The sequence below is a fragment of the Lipotes vexillifer genome, unplaced genomic scaffold (genome assembly GCF_000442215.2).
Source record: "Lipotes vexillifer unplaced genomic scaffold, Lipotes_vexillifer_v1.1 scaffold216, whole genome shotgun sequence".
NCBI classification, from domain to species: Eukaryota; Metazoa; Chordata; class Mammalia; order Artiodactyla; family Lipotidae; genus Lipotes; species Lipotes vexillifer.
The window spans coordinates 519,067-534,092 of NW_006779100.1; the positions used below are offsets into that span (position 1 = coordinate 519,067).

A 15,026-nucleotide genomic window follows, 5' to 3' on the forward strand; every position below is an offset into this window, starting at 1 on the left:
CCTAGAACAGAGATTATACCTTCTGCATCTTTGGTACCTCCATCCCTACCCCCAGGCTGCCTGGCACTCTGCATTGCCCCCAGTGGGTATCCTGTCAATGCTGATTGCCAGACGGACAGCACCTGTGGCAGCCAGGAGGTGGCACTTTGGTATTTTCTGCAATAGAAGAACAAACCACAGAACAAGAAATCACTCGGGTTTCTGTTTTATTGACCAAGGTAGATCTAGGGATCAAAATAACCAAGGAGCTATATTTTTTTAATTTGCGTATAATAAATAAAATTGGCTTTTGGTAGTGGTGATTGTATACAGGTCTGTGCGTCTTAATACATGCATAGATTTCTGTAACCACCACCACAATGAGGATACAGAGTCATTCCATTACCCCCAAAAAACTCCGTTGTATCAGACTCCCCCTGACCCCAATCCCTGACAGCTATATTCTAGAATATCACATAAATGGAGTCGTGTAGTAGGTAACCTTTTGAGACTGGCTGCTTTCACTCAGCATAATGCCTTTGAAAATAAACCATGGTGATGCATATCAATAATTTGTATTATTAGTTCATTCCTTTTTATTGCTGAATAACATTCCATTGTATAGATGTTATCACAGTTTGCTTATTCACCTATTGATGGATATTCTGGTGGTTTCCAGTTTGGAGCAGTTATGAATAGAGCTGCTGTAAACATTCATGTGTAAGTTTTTGTGTGAACATAAATTTTTATTTCTCTGGGATAAATGCCTAGGACTGAGATTTCTGGTTCATGTGGTAATTCTATGTTTAACTTTTTGAGTAACTGCCAAACTGTTTTCCCAGTGATTGTACCATTTTACATTCCCACCAACAATGTATGAGAGTTGATTGTTCTACATCCTCTTTGGTATTGTCACTTTAGTTGTTCTTCTTTGTTTTTTTTTTAATTTTGGCCATTCTGATAGGCTTGTGGTGATATCTTGTTATAGTCTTAATTTGCATTTCTGTAGTGCCTAGTGATGTTGAGCACCTATTTGCCACCCATAGGTCTTCTTTGGTGAAGTGACTTCACATCTTTTGCCCATTTTAAGTTGACTTGTTTGCTGTCCTGTTGTTGAGTTTTAAGAGTTCTTTATATATTCTGGACACAGGTCCTTTATCAGATATATCTCTGCAAATATTTTCTCCCAGTCTGTGGGCAGTCTTTCCATTCTCCTACCAATGTCTTATTTAGAGAAAAGTTCTAAATTTTATGAAGTTTAGTTTAACAGTTGTTTTTTTTTCTTTTATGAGTTGTGCTTTTGGTGTCATTTCTAAGAAATCTTTGCCCAATCCAAGGTCACAGAGATTTTCTCCTGGGTTTTCTTCTAAAAGTTTTATGGTTTTACATTTTACATTTAGATCTATGACCCATTTTGAATTAATTTTTCACGAGTTGTGAGATTTAGGTCAATGTTTATTTCTTTTGGCATGTGGATGTCCAAATGTTCTGAGTTATCCAAATGTCCAGAGTATCCTTTCTCCGTTGAACTGCCTTTGCATCTTTGTGAAAAATCAATCGGTCGTATTTGTGTGAGACTATATCTAACTCTCCATTCTCTTCCCACTCATCTATGTTTTTATCCCTTTGACAGTCCTTTTGACAATTACATTGTCTTGATTACTGTAGCTTTATAGTAAGAAGATCAGCTACTGTGAGTCCTCCAACTTTGTTCTTTTTCAAATTGTTTTGGCTACTCTGGTTCCTTTGCCTTTCCATATACATTTTAGAATCAGCTCGTTGATATCTACCAAAAATTCTGCTGGGATTTTGGTTGGGATTGCATTAAATCTATAGATCGATTTGGGGGAAATTGGCAGTATTCAACAATATTGAGTTTTCCAAACCATGAACGCATTATTCCTCTCTGTGTATTTAGATTTTCTTTTATTCCTGTCATCAGCATGTTCATTTGATTTCTTTCATCAACATTTTGTAGTTTTCAGCTTACAGGTCTTACACACATTTTGTTATATTTATATCTAAGCATTTTTGGTTTTGAAGTTGTGGATGGTTTTGGTTTTAAATTTCTGTTTCCAGTTTTTCATTGCTGATATATATAAATATTTTTGTCTGTTGACCTTGTGTTTTGTGACCTTGCCAAACCCACTAATTACTTCTGAGAGCTATTTTGTAAATTCCTTGGGATTTTCTATATAGATGATCATGTAATCTGAAAATAAAGTCATTTGTTTCTTCCCTTTTAAACTGTATGCCTTTTAATTTATTCAAACCTGCCTTAAGGCACTGGCTAGGGCTTCCAGTATGAAGTTGCCCAGCAGCAGAAACAGTAGAAATCCTTACATTGCTCCTGATCTTTGGGGAAAACATTCAGTCTTTCACCACTTAGTAAGATGTTAGCTGTGGCGTTTTTGTAGATGTCATTAATAGGTTGAATTCCCTTCTAATCCTGTTTGCTGAGAGATTTATATCATGAATGGATCTTGAATTTTGTCAAATGCTTTTTCTGCGTCAATTGATATGATAGCTTTCTTTTTTTATATATCTTTATTGGAGTATAATTGCTTTACAATGTTGTGTTAGCTTCTGCTGTATAACAAAGTGAATCAGCTATAAGTATACATATATCCCCGTATCCCCTCCCTCTTGCATCTCCCTCCCACCCTCCCTATCCCACCCCTCTAGGTGGTCACAAAGCACCGAGCTGATCTCCCTGTGCTATGTGGCTGCTTCCCACTAGCCATCCATTTTACATGTGGTAGTGCATATGTCATTGCTACTCTCTCACTTTGTCCCAGCTTCCCCTTCCCCGTGTCCTCAAGTCCATTCTCTACGTCTGCGTCTTTATTCCTGCCCTGCCACTAGGTTCATCAGTACCGTTTTTTTAGATTCCATATATGTGCGTTAGCACACAACATTTGTTTTTCTCATTCTGACTTAGTTCACTCTGTATGACAGACTCTGGGTCTGTCCACCTCACTACAAATAAATAAGTCAATTTTGTTTCTTTTTATGGCTGCATAATATTCCATTGTGTGTGTGTGTGTGTGTGTGTGTGTGTGTGTGTGTATGCCACATCTTCTTTATGCATTCATCTGTCAGTGGACATTTAGGTTTCTTCCATGCCCTGACAATTGTAAATAGTGTAGCTTTGGGGTTTTTTTCTGTTGCTATGATGGATTACATTGATTGATATTTTTAATACAAAACTAGCTATGCATTTCTTAGATTAACTCCACTTGGTCATGATGCATTTTTGTTTTTATGTATTTTTGGATTTGATTTGCTGATGTTTTGGCCATTCTAATTACATCCATGTTCATGAAGGATATTGGATATTGGTTTGTAGTTTTCTTTTGCTGCCTTTGTCTATTTTTGGCATCAGGACAGTGCTCAAAAAATGAGTTGTGAAGTGTTTCCTTCTCTTCCGTTTTCTAGAAGAGATGTGGAGAATTGGTGTTATTTCTTCTTTAAATATTTGGTAGAATTTACCAAGGCAATCATCTGAGCCTTCTGGAGTTTTCTTTTTTGAAAGGTTCTTAACTACAGATTTAATTTCTTTAATAGATATAGCAGTATTCAGGTTATCTATGTCTTCTTGGGTGAATTTTGGTAGTTTATGGCTTTCAAGGAATTGTTTGGTTTTGTCTAAGTTGTTGAACTTATGTGCATAAAGTTGTTGTAAATATTCCTTTATTATCCTTTTAATGTCTATGTGGTCTGTAGTAATAGCCCCTCTTCCATTTCTGATATGGGTAATTAGGTCTTCTCTCTTCTATTCTTTCAGACTAGAGATTCAGCAATTGTATTTATCTTTTGACAGAACCAGCTCTGTTTCATTGATTTTACCCTATTGTTTTTCTGCTTTTAATTTTGTTAATTTTTGTTCTTATCTTTATTATTTCCTTTTATCTGCTTGTTTCATGAAGCTCGATAAGGATTAATGTCATCAGAGTTACTGAGTAGAACCATTACAAACTGTATTTCTAATTCATTCTTTTGAGAACCACCCTTACAGTTTCCATGCCTTGTCTCTTTGCAGTTGACTGGTCTGAGCGTCTCCAATGGGAAGGACCAACTGGTAGTGTTCCATACAAAAGACAACAAAGACCTCATTGTCTGTCTCTTCAGCAAACAGCCAACCCACGAGAGTCGAATTGGAGAGCTGGTTGGAGTCCTGGTGAATCATTTCAAGAGGTAAAGTTTGATTTTTGTTTAGCTAAGTTGAAAATATATGAAATCTTTCATCATAATTCTCACTGAACTTGTTTTGTGCCAATTTTAGTGTACTAAGTTATTTTCCTTCTTAAGGAAAACTTAAATCATCTGTTTCCCAGAAGGCAAAATTAGCATCCAGCCTTAGTTTCAAGATTAGGGATGATCGTCTACTTTTCCAGCCTCCAGCTGAACCAACAATGAGAGATTTCCCCAGTGGTGATTTCTTCACTGCCAATCCAAATGTAATTAAATCCAAAAGACAGAAAACTTACTTTATATTCTTATTGTCACAGCTTCTCATTTACCCCACATATAATCAGTTAGAGTAGCTACTATGAATATAAACAAATTAGAAGGCAGGTTTAGGATGACATGTAGGTCCACAAAGACTAAAGGGATTCTTTTTTTTTTTTTTTTTTTTTTTTTAATAAAGTGATTTATTTTCTCACAATTCTGGAGGCTAGATTTTGAGACCAAGGTGTCTGCAGGGTTTGTTTCTTCTGAGGCCACTCTTCTTGGCTTGTAGATGGCCATCTTCTCTCTGTGTCTTCACATGGTCTTCCTTCTGTACATGACTATGTCCAAATTTCCTCTTCCTTTAAGGATACCAGTCATGTTGGATTAAGACTCTCACCTTAATGACCTTATTTTGACTAAAGGGATTCTGAAGAGGCAATTACCTCTGCAAAAACATGGAGTCATGGGGGAACGTGGCATTGTCTGAGAACTTCATAGTAGCCCTAGGCGATACCTGGGGTAGTTGTTTATGTCTGTGTCGTGAACAGTGATGTGAGAGATGTAAAAGGGGAGCAGACCCTGATGGTGATGGGGACCAGTGAATGGATAATTTCAAGCAGAGAAGTGACTTGTCTGGTTATTTATTAGAGTTGTTTTAGAGATGGGGTTTCTCTTCCCAAAGGAGGTCATGGAGTATTTGGAGTTGGGTGTTTCTCTGACTCCAAACTCAGATGTTCTTCCCGTTGTGGCACACTGTCTCTGCCACCCCACCACCCTGATGCCAGAAGGAGACCACTCCTCCAAACTCGGGGACTGAGAAATGAGCCCAGTGTCCAGTTCCTTTTCTTCCTAAAAGACATTTACTAAGTTGCCAACAGTAATCTAGTTCCTCATGAGTATTTCTTTTCCTTAGTTTAGACATGGCTTTTCTCTAAACAAAGGCATATTTAGAATCTGATATCCACACGTCTAATTCTGCTGTGTTCCTTTTTACTGATAAATGTATGGAGTATAATTTTAAAAGTGAGCTGCACAGGCCATTTATTTTATGTTCTTAAACCTTGTATCCTAGATCAAAACAGATCTTTAAATATCTTATATAATTAAATGTTTTTAAATGCTATAAATAAAATAATGTTTCATGGTCATCTGGTGGGAAAAAATAAGATCCAACTAAGGAATTACCAAAAGATAATAATAAACATATAGGCCTTTGAAAAATTCCCTTCCATCTGCCAAATAATTATAAAGTAAGAGAAATACTGAAGCGTTTGGAATGGAAGGGAAAGACATGGAGAAGGCATCTCTACAATCAAGTCTATAACTCAAATAAACAGGCCTATTTTCCTCCTAATATGTAGTTATAGCAAAGTATGGATAATCAAAGGGATTTTAATCTTTACCTTTCATTTGGATGCCTGTAGTAATAGCTTTTGCCTGGGAAACTGAAATATTTTTTCTCAATCTGAGTCCTTGTTTCTCTAATTCTAACAGCTGTTAAATGCCTCCACAAGTGGTGGACATATGTGAATCTGGTTCTAGAGTCCATCAACTGCTTTCTTTTCCTAGCATGTGTTCTGAGATACATTTCTATCTCGAATATATGTAAGAATTTTTTTAACATCTTTATTGGAATATAATTGCTTTACAGTGGTGTGTTAGTTTCTGCTGTATCACAAAATGAGTCAGCTATATGCATACATATATCCCCATATCCCCTCCCTCTTGCATCTCCCTCCCACCCTCCCTATCCCACCCCTCTAGGTAGTGACAGAGGACCAAGCTGATCTCCCTGTGCTATGCAGCTGCTTCCCACTAGCTATCTGTTTTACATTTGGTAGTGTATATATGTCCATGCCACTCTCTCACTTCATCCCAGCTTACCCTTCCCCCTCCCCGTGTCCTCAAGTCCATTCCCTACGTCTGCGTGTTCATTCCTGTGCTGCCCCTAGGTTCTTCAGAACATTTTTTTTTTTTAGATTACATATATATATATATATGTGTGTGTGTGTGTGTGTGTGTGTGTGTGTGTGTGTGTGTGTTAGCATACGGTATTTGTTTTTCTCTTTCTGACTTACCTCACTCTGTATGACAGAATCTAGGTCCATCCACCTCACTACAAATAACTCAATTTCATTTCTTTTTATGGCTGAGTAATATTCCATTGTATATATGTGCCACATCTTCTTTATCCATTCACCTGTCGATGGACACTTAGGTTGCTTCCATGTCCTGGCTATTGTAAATAGAGCTGCAGTGAACACTGTGGTACATGACTCTTTGTGAATTATGGTGTTCTCTGGGTGTATGCCCAGTAGTGGGATTGCTGGGTCGTATGGTAGTTCTATTTTTAGTTTTTTAAGGAACCTCCATACTGTTATCCATAGTGGCTGTATCAGTTTACATTCCCACCAACAGTGCAAGAGGGTTCCCTTTCCTCCACACCCTCTCCAGCATTTATTGTTTGTAGACTTTTTGATGATGGCCATTCCGACCAGTGTGAGGTGACACTTCATTGTAGTTTTGATTTGCATTCCTCTAATGATTAGTGATGTTGAGCATCCTTTCATGTATTTGTTGGCAATCTGTATATCTTCTTTGGAGAAATGTCTGTTTAGGTCTTCTGCCCATTTTTGGATTGGGTTGTTTGGGTTGTTTTGATATTGAGCTGCACCAGCTGCTTGTATATTTTGGAGATTCATCCTTTGTCAGTTGCTTCACTTGCACATATTTTTCTTCCATTCTGAGGGTGGTCATTTCATCTTGTTCATGATTTCCTTTGCTGTGAAAAAGCTTTTAAGTTTCATTAGGTCCCATTTGTTTATTTTTGTTTTTATTTCCCTTTCTCTAGCAGGTGCGTCAAAAGGGATCTTGCTGTGATTTATGTCATAGTGTTCTGCCTGTGTTTTCCTCTAAGAGTTTTATAGTGTCTGGCCTTACATTTATGTCTTTAATCCATTTTGAGTTTGTTTTGTTGTATGGTGTTAGGGAGTGTTCTAATTTCATTCTTTTACGTGTAGCCGTCCAGTTTTTCCAGCACCACTTATTGAAGAGGCTGTCTTTTCTCCATTGTATTTTCTTCCCTCCTTTATCAAAGATAAGGTGACCATATGTGCATGGGTTTATCTCTGGGCTTTCTATCCTGTTCCTTTGATGTATATTTTTGTTTTTGTGCCAGTACCATACTGTCTTGATTACTGTAGCTTTGTAGTAGAGTCTGAAGTCAGGGAGCCTGATTCCTCCAGCTCCGTTTTTCTTTCTGAAGATTACTTTAGCTAGTCTGGGTCTTTTGTGTTTCCATACAAATTGTGAAATTTTTTGTTCTAGTTCTGTGAAAAATGCCATTGGTAGTTTGATAGGGATTGCATTGACTCTGTAGATTGCTTTAGGTAGTATAGTCATTTTCACAATGTTGATTCTTCCAATCCAAGAACATGGTATATCTCTCCATTTGTTTATATCATCTTTAATTTCTTTCATCAGTGTCTTATAGTTTTCTGCATACAGGTCTTTTGTCTCCTTAGGTAGGTTTATTCCTAGGTATTTGATTCTTTTTGTTGCAATGGTAAATGGGAGTGTTTCCTTAATTTCTCTTTCAGATTCTTCATCATTAGTGTGTAGGAATGCAAGAGATTTCCATGCATCAATTTTGTATCCTGCTACTTTATACCAAATTCATTGATGAGCGCTAGTAGTTTTCTGGTGGCATCTTTAGGATTCTCTATGTATAGTATCATGTCATCTGCAAACAGTGACACTTTTACTTCTTCTTTTCCCATTTGGATTCCTTTATTTCTTCTTCTCTGATTGCTGTGGCTAAAACTTCCAAAACTGTGTTGAGTAATAGTCGTGAGAGTGGGCAACCTTGTCTTGTTCCTGTTTTTAGTGGAAATGGTTTCAGGTTTTCACCATTGAGAACAATATTGGCTGTGGGTGTTTCATATATGGCCTTTATTATGTTGAGGTAACTTCCCTCTATACCTACTTTCTGGAGAGTTTTTATCATAAATGGGTGCTGAATTTTGTCAAAAGCTTTTTCTGCATCTATTGGTTTTTATCCTTCAATTTGTTAATTTGGCTTATCACATTGATTGATGTGCATGTATTGAAGAATCCTTGCATTCCTGGGATAAACCCCACTTGATCATGGTGTATGATCCTTTTAAGGTGCTGTTGGATTCTGTTTGCTAGTATTTTGTTGAGGATTTTTGCATCTGTGTTCATCAGTGATATTGGTCTGTAGTTTTCTTTCTTTGTGACATCTTTGTCTGGTTTTGGTATCAGGGTGATGGTGGCCTCGTAGAATGAGTTTGGGAGTGTTCCTCCCTCTGCTATATTTTGGAAGAGTTTGACAAGGATAGGTGTTAGCTCTTCTCTAAATGTTTGATAGAATTTGCCTGTGAAGCCATCTGGTCCTTGGCTTTTGTTTGTTGGAAGATTTTTAATCACAGTCTCAATTTCAGTGCTTGTGATTGGTCTGTTTATATTTTCTATTTCTTCCTGGTTCAGTCTCCGAAGGTTGTGCTTTTCTAAGAATTAATCCATTTCTTCCAGGTTATCCATTTTATTGGCATACAATTGCTTGTAGTAATCTCTCATGATCCTTTGTATTTCTGCAGTGTCAGTTGTTACTTCTCCTTTTTCATTTCTAATTCTATTGATTTGAGTCTTCCCCCTTTTTTTCTTGATGAGTCTGGCTAATGGCTTATCAAATTTTTTATCTTCTCAAAGCAGCAGCTTTTAGTTTTATTGATCTTTGTTATTGTTTCCTGCATTTCTTTTTCATCTATTTCTGATCTCATCTTTATGATTTTTTTCCTTCTGCTAACTTACGCGTTTTTTTGTTCTTCTTTCTCTAATTGCTTTAGGTGTAAGGTTAGGTTGTTATTTGAGATGTTTCTTATTTCTTGAGGTAGGATTGTATTGCTATAAACTTCCCTCTTAGAACTGCTTTTGCTGCATCCCATAGGTTTTGGGTCATCGTGTTTTCATTGTCATTTGTTTCTAGGTATTTTTTGATTTCCTCTTTGATTTCTTCAGTGATCTCTTGGTTATTTAGTAGTGTATTGTTTAGCCTGCATGTGTTTGTATTTTTTACAGTTTTTTTCCTGTAACTGATATCTAGTCTAATAGTGTTGTGGTCGGAAAAGATACTTGATATGATTTCAATTTTCTTAAATTTACCAGGGCTTGATTTGTGACCCAAGATATGATCTATCCTGGGGAATGTTCTGTGAGCACTTGAGAAGAAAGTATATTCTGTCATTTTCAGATGGAATGTCCTATAAATATCAATTAAGTCCATCTTGTTTAATGTGTCATTTAAAACTTGTGTTTCTTTATTTATTTTCATTTTGGTTGATTTGTCCGTTAGTGAAAGTGGGTTGTTAAAGTCTCCTACTATTATTGTGGTACTGTTGATTTCCCTTTTATGGCTGTTAACATTTGCCTTTGTATTGAGGTGCTCCTATGTTGGGTGCATAAATATTTACAATTGTTATATCTTCTTCTTGGATTGATGCCTTGAGCATTATGTAGTGTCGTTCTTTGTCTTATTTTAAAGTCTATTTTGTCTGACATGAGAATTGCTACTCCAGCTTTCTTTTGATTTTCATTTGCATGGAATATCCATTTCCATCCCCTCACTTTCAGTCTGTATGTGTCCCTAGGTCTGAAGTGGGTCTCTTGTAGACAGCATATGTACAGGTCCTGTTTTTTTATCCATTCAACCAGTCTGTGTCTTTTGGTTGGAGCATTTAATCCATTTACATTTAAGGTAATTATCGATATGTATGTTCCTGTTACCATTTTCTTAATTGTTTTGGATTTGTTATTGTAGGTCTTTTCCTTCTTTGGTGTTTCCTACCTAGAGAAGTTCCTTTAGCATTTGTTGTGAAGCTGGTTTTGTGGTGCTGAATTCTCTTAGCTTTTGCTTGTCTGTAAAGGTTTTAATTTCTCCATCGAATCTGAATGAGATACTTGCTGGGTAGAGTAATTTTGGTTGTAGGTTTTTCTCTTTCATCACTTTAAGTATGTCCTGCCACTCCCTTCTGGCTTGCAGAGTTTCTGCTGAAAGATCAGCTATTAACCTTATGGGGATTCCCTTGTATGTTATTTGTTGCTTTTCCCTTGCTGCTTTTAATATTTTTTCTTTGTATTTAATTTTTGATAGTTTAATTAATATGTGTCTTGGCATGTTTCTCCTTGCATTTATCCTGTATGGGACTCTCTGTGCTTCCTGGACTTGATTGACTATTTCCTTTCCCATATTAGGGAAGTTGTCGATTATAATCTCTTCAAATATTTTCTCAGTCCCTTTCTTTTTCTCTTCTTCTGGGATCCCTGTAATTCAAATGTTGGTGTGTTTAATGTTGTCCCAGAGGTCTCTGAGACTGTACTCAATTCCTTTCATTCTTTTTTCTTTATTCTGTTCCATGGCAGTGATTTCCACCATTCTGTCTTGCAGATCACTTATCCGTTCTTCTGCCTCAGTTATTCTGCTAGTGATTCCTTCTAGAGAATTTTTAATTTCATTTATTGTATGGTTCATCATTGTTTGTTTGCTCTTTAGTTCTTCTAGGTCCTTGTTAAACGTTTCTTGTATTTTCTCCATTCTATTTCCAAGATTTTGGATCATCTTTACTATCATTACTGTGAATTCTTTTTCAGGTAGACTGCCTATTTCCTCTTCATTTGTTTGGTCTGGTGGGTTTTTACCTTGCTCCTTCATCTGCTGTGTATTCTCTGTCTTCTCATTTTGCTTAACTTACTGTGTTTGGGGTCTCCTTTTCACAGGCTGCAGGTTTGTAGTTCCTCTTGTTTTCGGTGTCTGCCCCCGGTGGGTAAGGTTGGTTCAGTGGCTTGTGTAGGCTTCCTGGTGGAGGGGACTGGTGCCTGTGTTCTGATGGTTGAGGCTTGATCTTTTCTTTCTGGTGGGCAGGACCATGTCTGGTGGTGTGTTTTGGGGTGTCTGTGACCTTATTATGATTTTAGGCAGCCTCTCTGCTAATGGGTGGTGTTATGTTCCTGTCTTCCAGTTGGTTGGTATGGGGTGTCCAGCACTGGAGCATGCTGGTCGTTGAGTGGAGCTGGGTCTTAGTGTTGAGACGGAGATCTGTTGGAGAGCTCTCGCCGATTGATATCACATGGGGCCGGGAGGTCTCTGGTGGTCCAATGTCCTGAATTCGGCTCTCCCACCTCAGAGGCTCAGGTCTGACACCCAGCCGGAGCACCAAGACCCTGTCAGCCACACAGTAGTTCTGTGATCATGGACCAGGCAGTTAACTTCTCTGCGCCTCAGATTTCCTTTCGTGCAGCACCTCCTTGCCCCAGAGGCCCAGTCAGGTGTGAGGGAAGGGCTGTTGCTCACAGGCTCTGCAGGGAGGAAGCCCACGAGGCTGGCGCAGGACACTTTGAATATACGTAAGAATTTTAAATGTCTTTAAAATTTATAAATGGACGGAAGAGAAGACTGTCAAGATACTGGATTTTTTTTTTAGTTCCTTTTTTTTTGGTCACTTCTTCGAGTGTTTATTTATTGGCATATAGTTGAATATAGGGCTGTGCCCTAAGAATACAAGGATGGTTATCCGTTAGAAAGGTCTATCTATTCACATAATAGTTCATAATAGAACACAAAAGTACTATTTGATAAAATTGAATATTTATTATTCTTCATAAATCTTCCGTAAAATAGGAATAGGAACAAATAAGAAGCAAACCTGCAGCTGCCAACCATAATCATTAGAGCAGAAATGGTAACAGGGATACACCCAGAGCACCTGTGGCCTAAGGAACTTCTAAGTCATGCTGGCCCCAGTGTATAGAAGGTGAAGAGGAAGGACAGAGTCAGCCCAGGGAAGAAGTGGCCTCAGGCAGAGGCTGCTGCAGTTTGGAGAGAGGATGACGTGAGGTCAACAGCCTGAATTGAAACTGTAGGACAACCCTAGCGTGGTAACCTCACCTCTTCTAGGGCTGCATTTCAGCAAATAACTGCCCCCACTCAAAGCAAATAATAAGCCAGAAAGAAAACAGCAAGAGAACTGTGCACAGGCAAGACGAAAATAAGGAGCAAAGAAAACAGTGAAAGCCATATGAAGATAAAAGGAAAATATGGGAGTAAACTTTACATTTAAAAAGCGGGGGCGGGACTAGCCTTACCCTTACGCCTAAAACAACAACAACAGCACAAAGACAGAATCTGTGAAACAGCCATTTTCAAGACCGTAGATGTCAGGCAGTGAAGGACAGTGATTCCTGAGAGGTGAAAAGCAAACAGGGTGACCCCTACAACTACCCCAGCATACTGCCTTGGGTGAGCTCCAGGCCATGGCGCATGCAGGGGGAACCCAGGGGAAGCACAAGGACTCCCTGGGTTCAGGAGATGGAGGCATGTGTCTGGGGAGACCAAGTAAGCTAAAGTTTGCAGGACAAAGTACCAGAGAGGAGCACAGAGAGAGAAGGCTAGAGATCTGTGTAGGATCCCCCTCAAGTCCCACCTAATAAACCTTAAGAGCAAGACCCAAAAGGATCAAACTGCTACCAAGTAATTTAACTGTGTCCTAGAACAAAGCTCATGAATATGTATAGCAATGCAAAAATATCCACCCCCAACAAGGTAGAATTCACAGTGTCTGACATCCAATCAAAGATTACCAGGCAGGGCTTCCCTGGTGGCACAGTAGTTGAGAGTCCGCCTGCCGATGCAGGGGACACGGGTTCGTGCCCCGGTCCGGGAAGATCCCATATGCCGCGGAGCAGCTGGGCCCATGAGCCATGGCCGCTGAGCCTGCGCGTCCGGAGCCTGTGCTCCGCAGCGAGAGAGGCCATAACAGTGAGAGGCCCGCATACCGCAAAAAAAAAAAAATCACCAGGCATACAGATAGGCAGGAAAATGCAATCCAGTATGAGGGGAAAACCATCATCCAATTGAAACTAACCCAGAACTGACAAAGATGTTAGAATTAGCAGACCCAGACATGAAAGCAGTTATTATAACTAAATTTCAGGTGTTTAAAAGTTAAGTAGAGACATGGAAAATATAAAAAAAGACTCACCAAACTTCTAGATGAAAAATGCACTGATGTTTGAAATATTTCATGATTAAAAACAAAAACAAAAATGTTAAAGCTTATGGCTTTCTCCTCTACCTAATGAATTTCTCATGACCATCTTCTCTCACGAGCTGAAGCCAGCCCTTTCCTGGCACTTCCTTCTATACTAATCTGAAACTAAATCCAACTAAATATAAATTAGCCTTTCTCTCAGCTCCTTCAGTCTTTACTTAACCTGGACCCATTATTTCTGCCTCTGCAAGAACTCACGCACACATTTCACATTTTCTAAAACATTCGAAGATAGTCTTTTAATAAAGTATATTCAAAGGGGTGACATTTACAATATTTAACAACCAGCATGGCTCAAGCACAGACCATTCAGAACAGACGCCCTCCGGAAACGCCTGACCTGGCCATACCAGCAAGTCCTGGCTACATTCCACAGACCGGAAGTTATACCAAAGCAGAAAGGTAGGGGTCCCAGAGTCAAATATTTTGGGGATTCCCTGATGAAGTTAAACAGGTTTCTTTACTGCGGTACTTCTCAGAGCTTTTAATATGCTTTGTTCATTTTAAATACAACCAATTAAAAAATTGTAAGGACATATACATGTGTGCATGTATATATATCACACACACACAATTATGTATATTATAGACTATATCCAGAAAGACATTCAGGAAATGAGTAACTATGTTTGTCTCTGGAGAGGGGAGATGGGATACTGGGAGAAAGAGGCATAGGAGGTATAGGAGGGAGATTTATTTTTCACTGTAAACCTTTTGCAACAAAAATATGTGTTACTTATCTAAAAATTTTTTCATTTAAATAATAAACGCAGCTAGTTTTCAGGTGTATTATAGATGGCTCTAAATTCATGGTTATTTTCCTTTTCTGTTTAGAAAAGTAGAAAAGAACAAAAGAGCTTTCTAAGTGAATGATTTATCTCATGGCATTGAATAAGTTGAAATAAACCCAAATCAAACCTTTTGGAATACTACTGTTCTCTGGGGTCCCATTGTGTCGGTCACGTGAAGCTCAGGTGAGGTTTCTTTGTGGTGGTTATGCCAGTGGTTTCCCAGGTCAGCTTGCTTTGCAGAGGTTATGAAAATGGCTGACTTGACTTTCGGTTTGTATCTCATGCTCAGCAGTGACTACCTACCGGTAGTGAGTTTTCTGCCCACTAGTAAACAGATGGCCTCACACTGGCCACCCTACAGAGTTACCTGAATTACCAGAAACTCTGTAATATTAAGCTGTCAAAGGACCCATCTGGCCTAAGCAGCTGTCCAGGCATTTGCCTGTCTGGATGCTGGAAACCTCAGTATAACCCCAATCTTAGGCACAGAAACTTTCCCTGTTCTGTTTTTGTGGATGAAAGCCAGAAGTCAGTGCCATCTGCTTCTTGTTTTTCATAAGCAGTATCTTTAACATCTGCTTAATTAAAGGAGCACCGCTACTGAATTTAACTGAATGCCTGACCTGCTTCTCTGTTGTAGTTTGCTTATGTTCTTTTTTTTTTTTTTTTTTTTTTT

The 15,026-nt window shown here is 38.5% G+C and overlaps 1 protein-coding gene across 1 annotated transcript in view; it reads left to right on the forward strand.

The window, feature by feature from the left end:
* MYO1D (myosin ID) overlaps window positions 1-4,180 on the forward strand; it is a 249,529-nt gene extending 245,349 nt beyond the window's left edge. The window contains exon 21 of the mRNA XM_007452365.1: window positions 4,022-4,180. Coding sequence (XP_007452427.1) covers window positions 4,022-4,180 — 159 coding nt within the window. The remainder of the gene's footprint in view (window positions 1-4,021) is intronic.
* The last annotated feature ends 10,846 nt before the right edge of the window (window positions 4,181-15,026 follow it).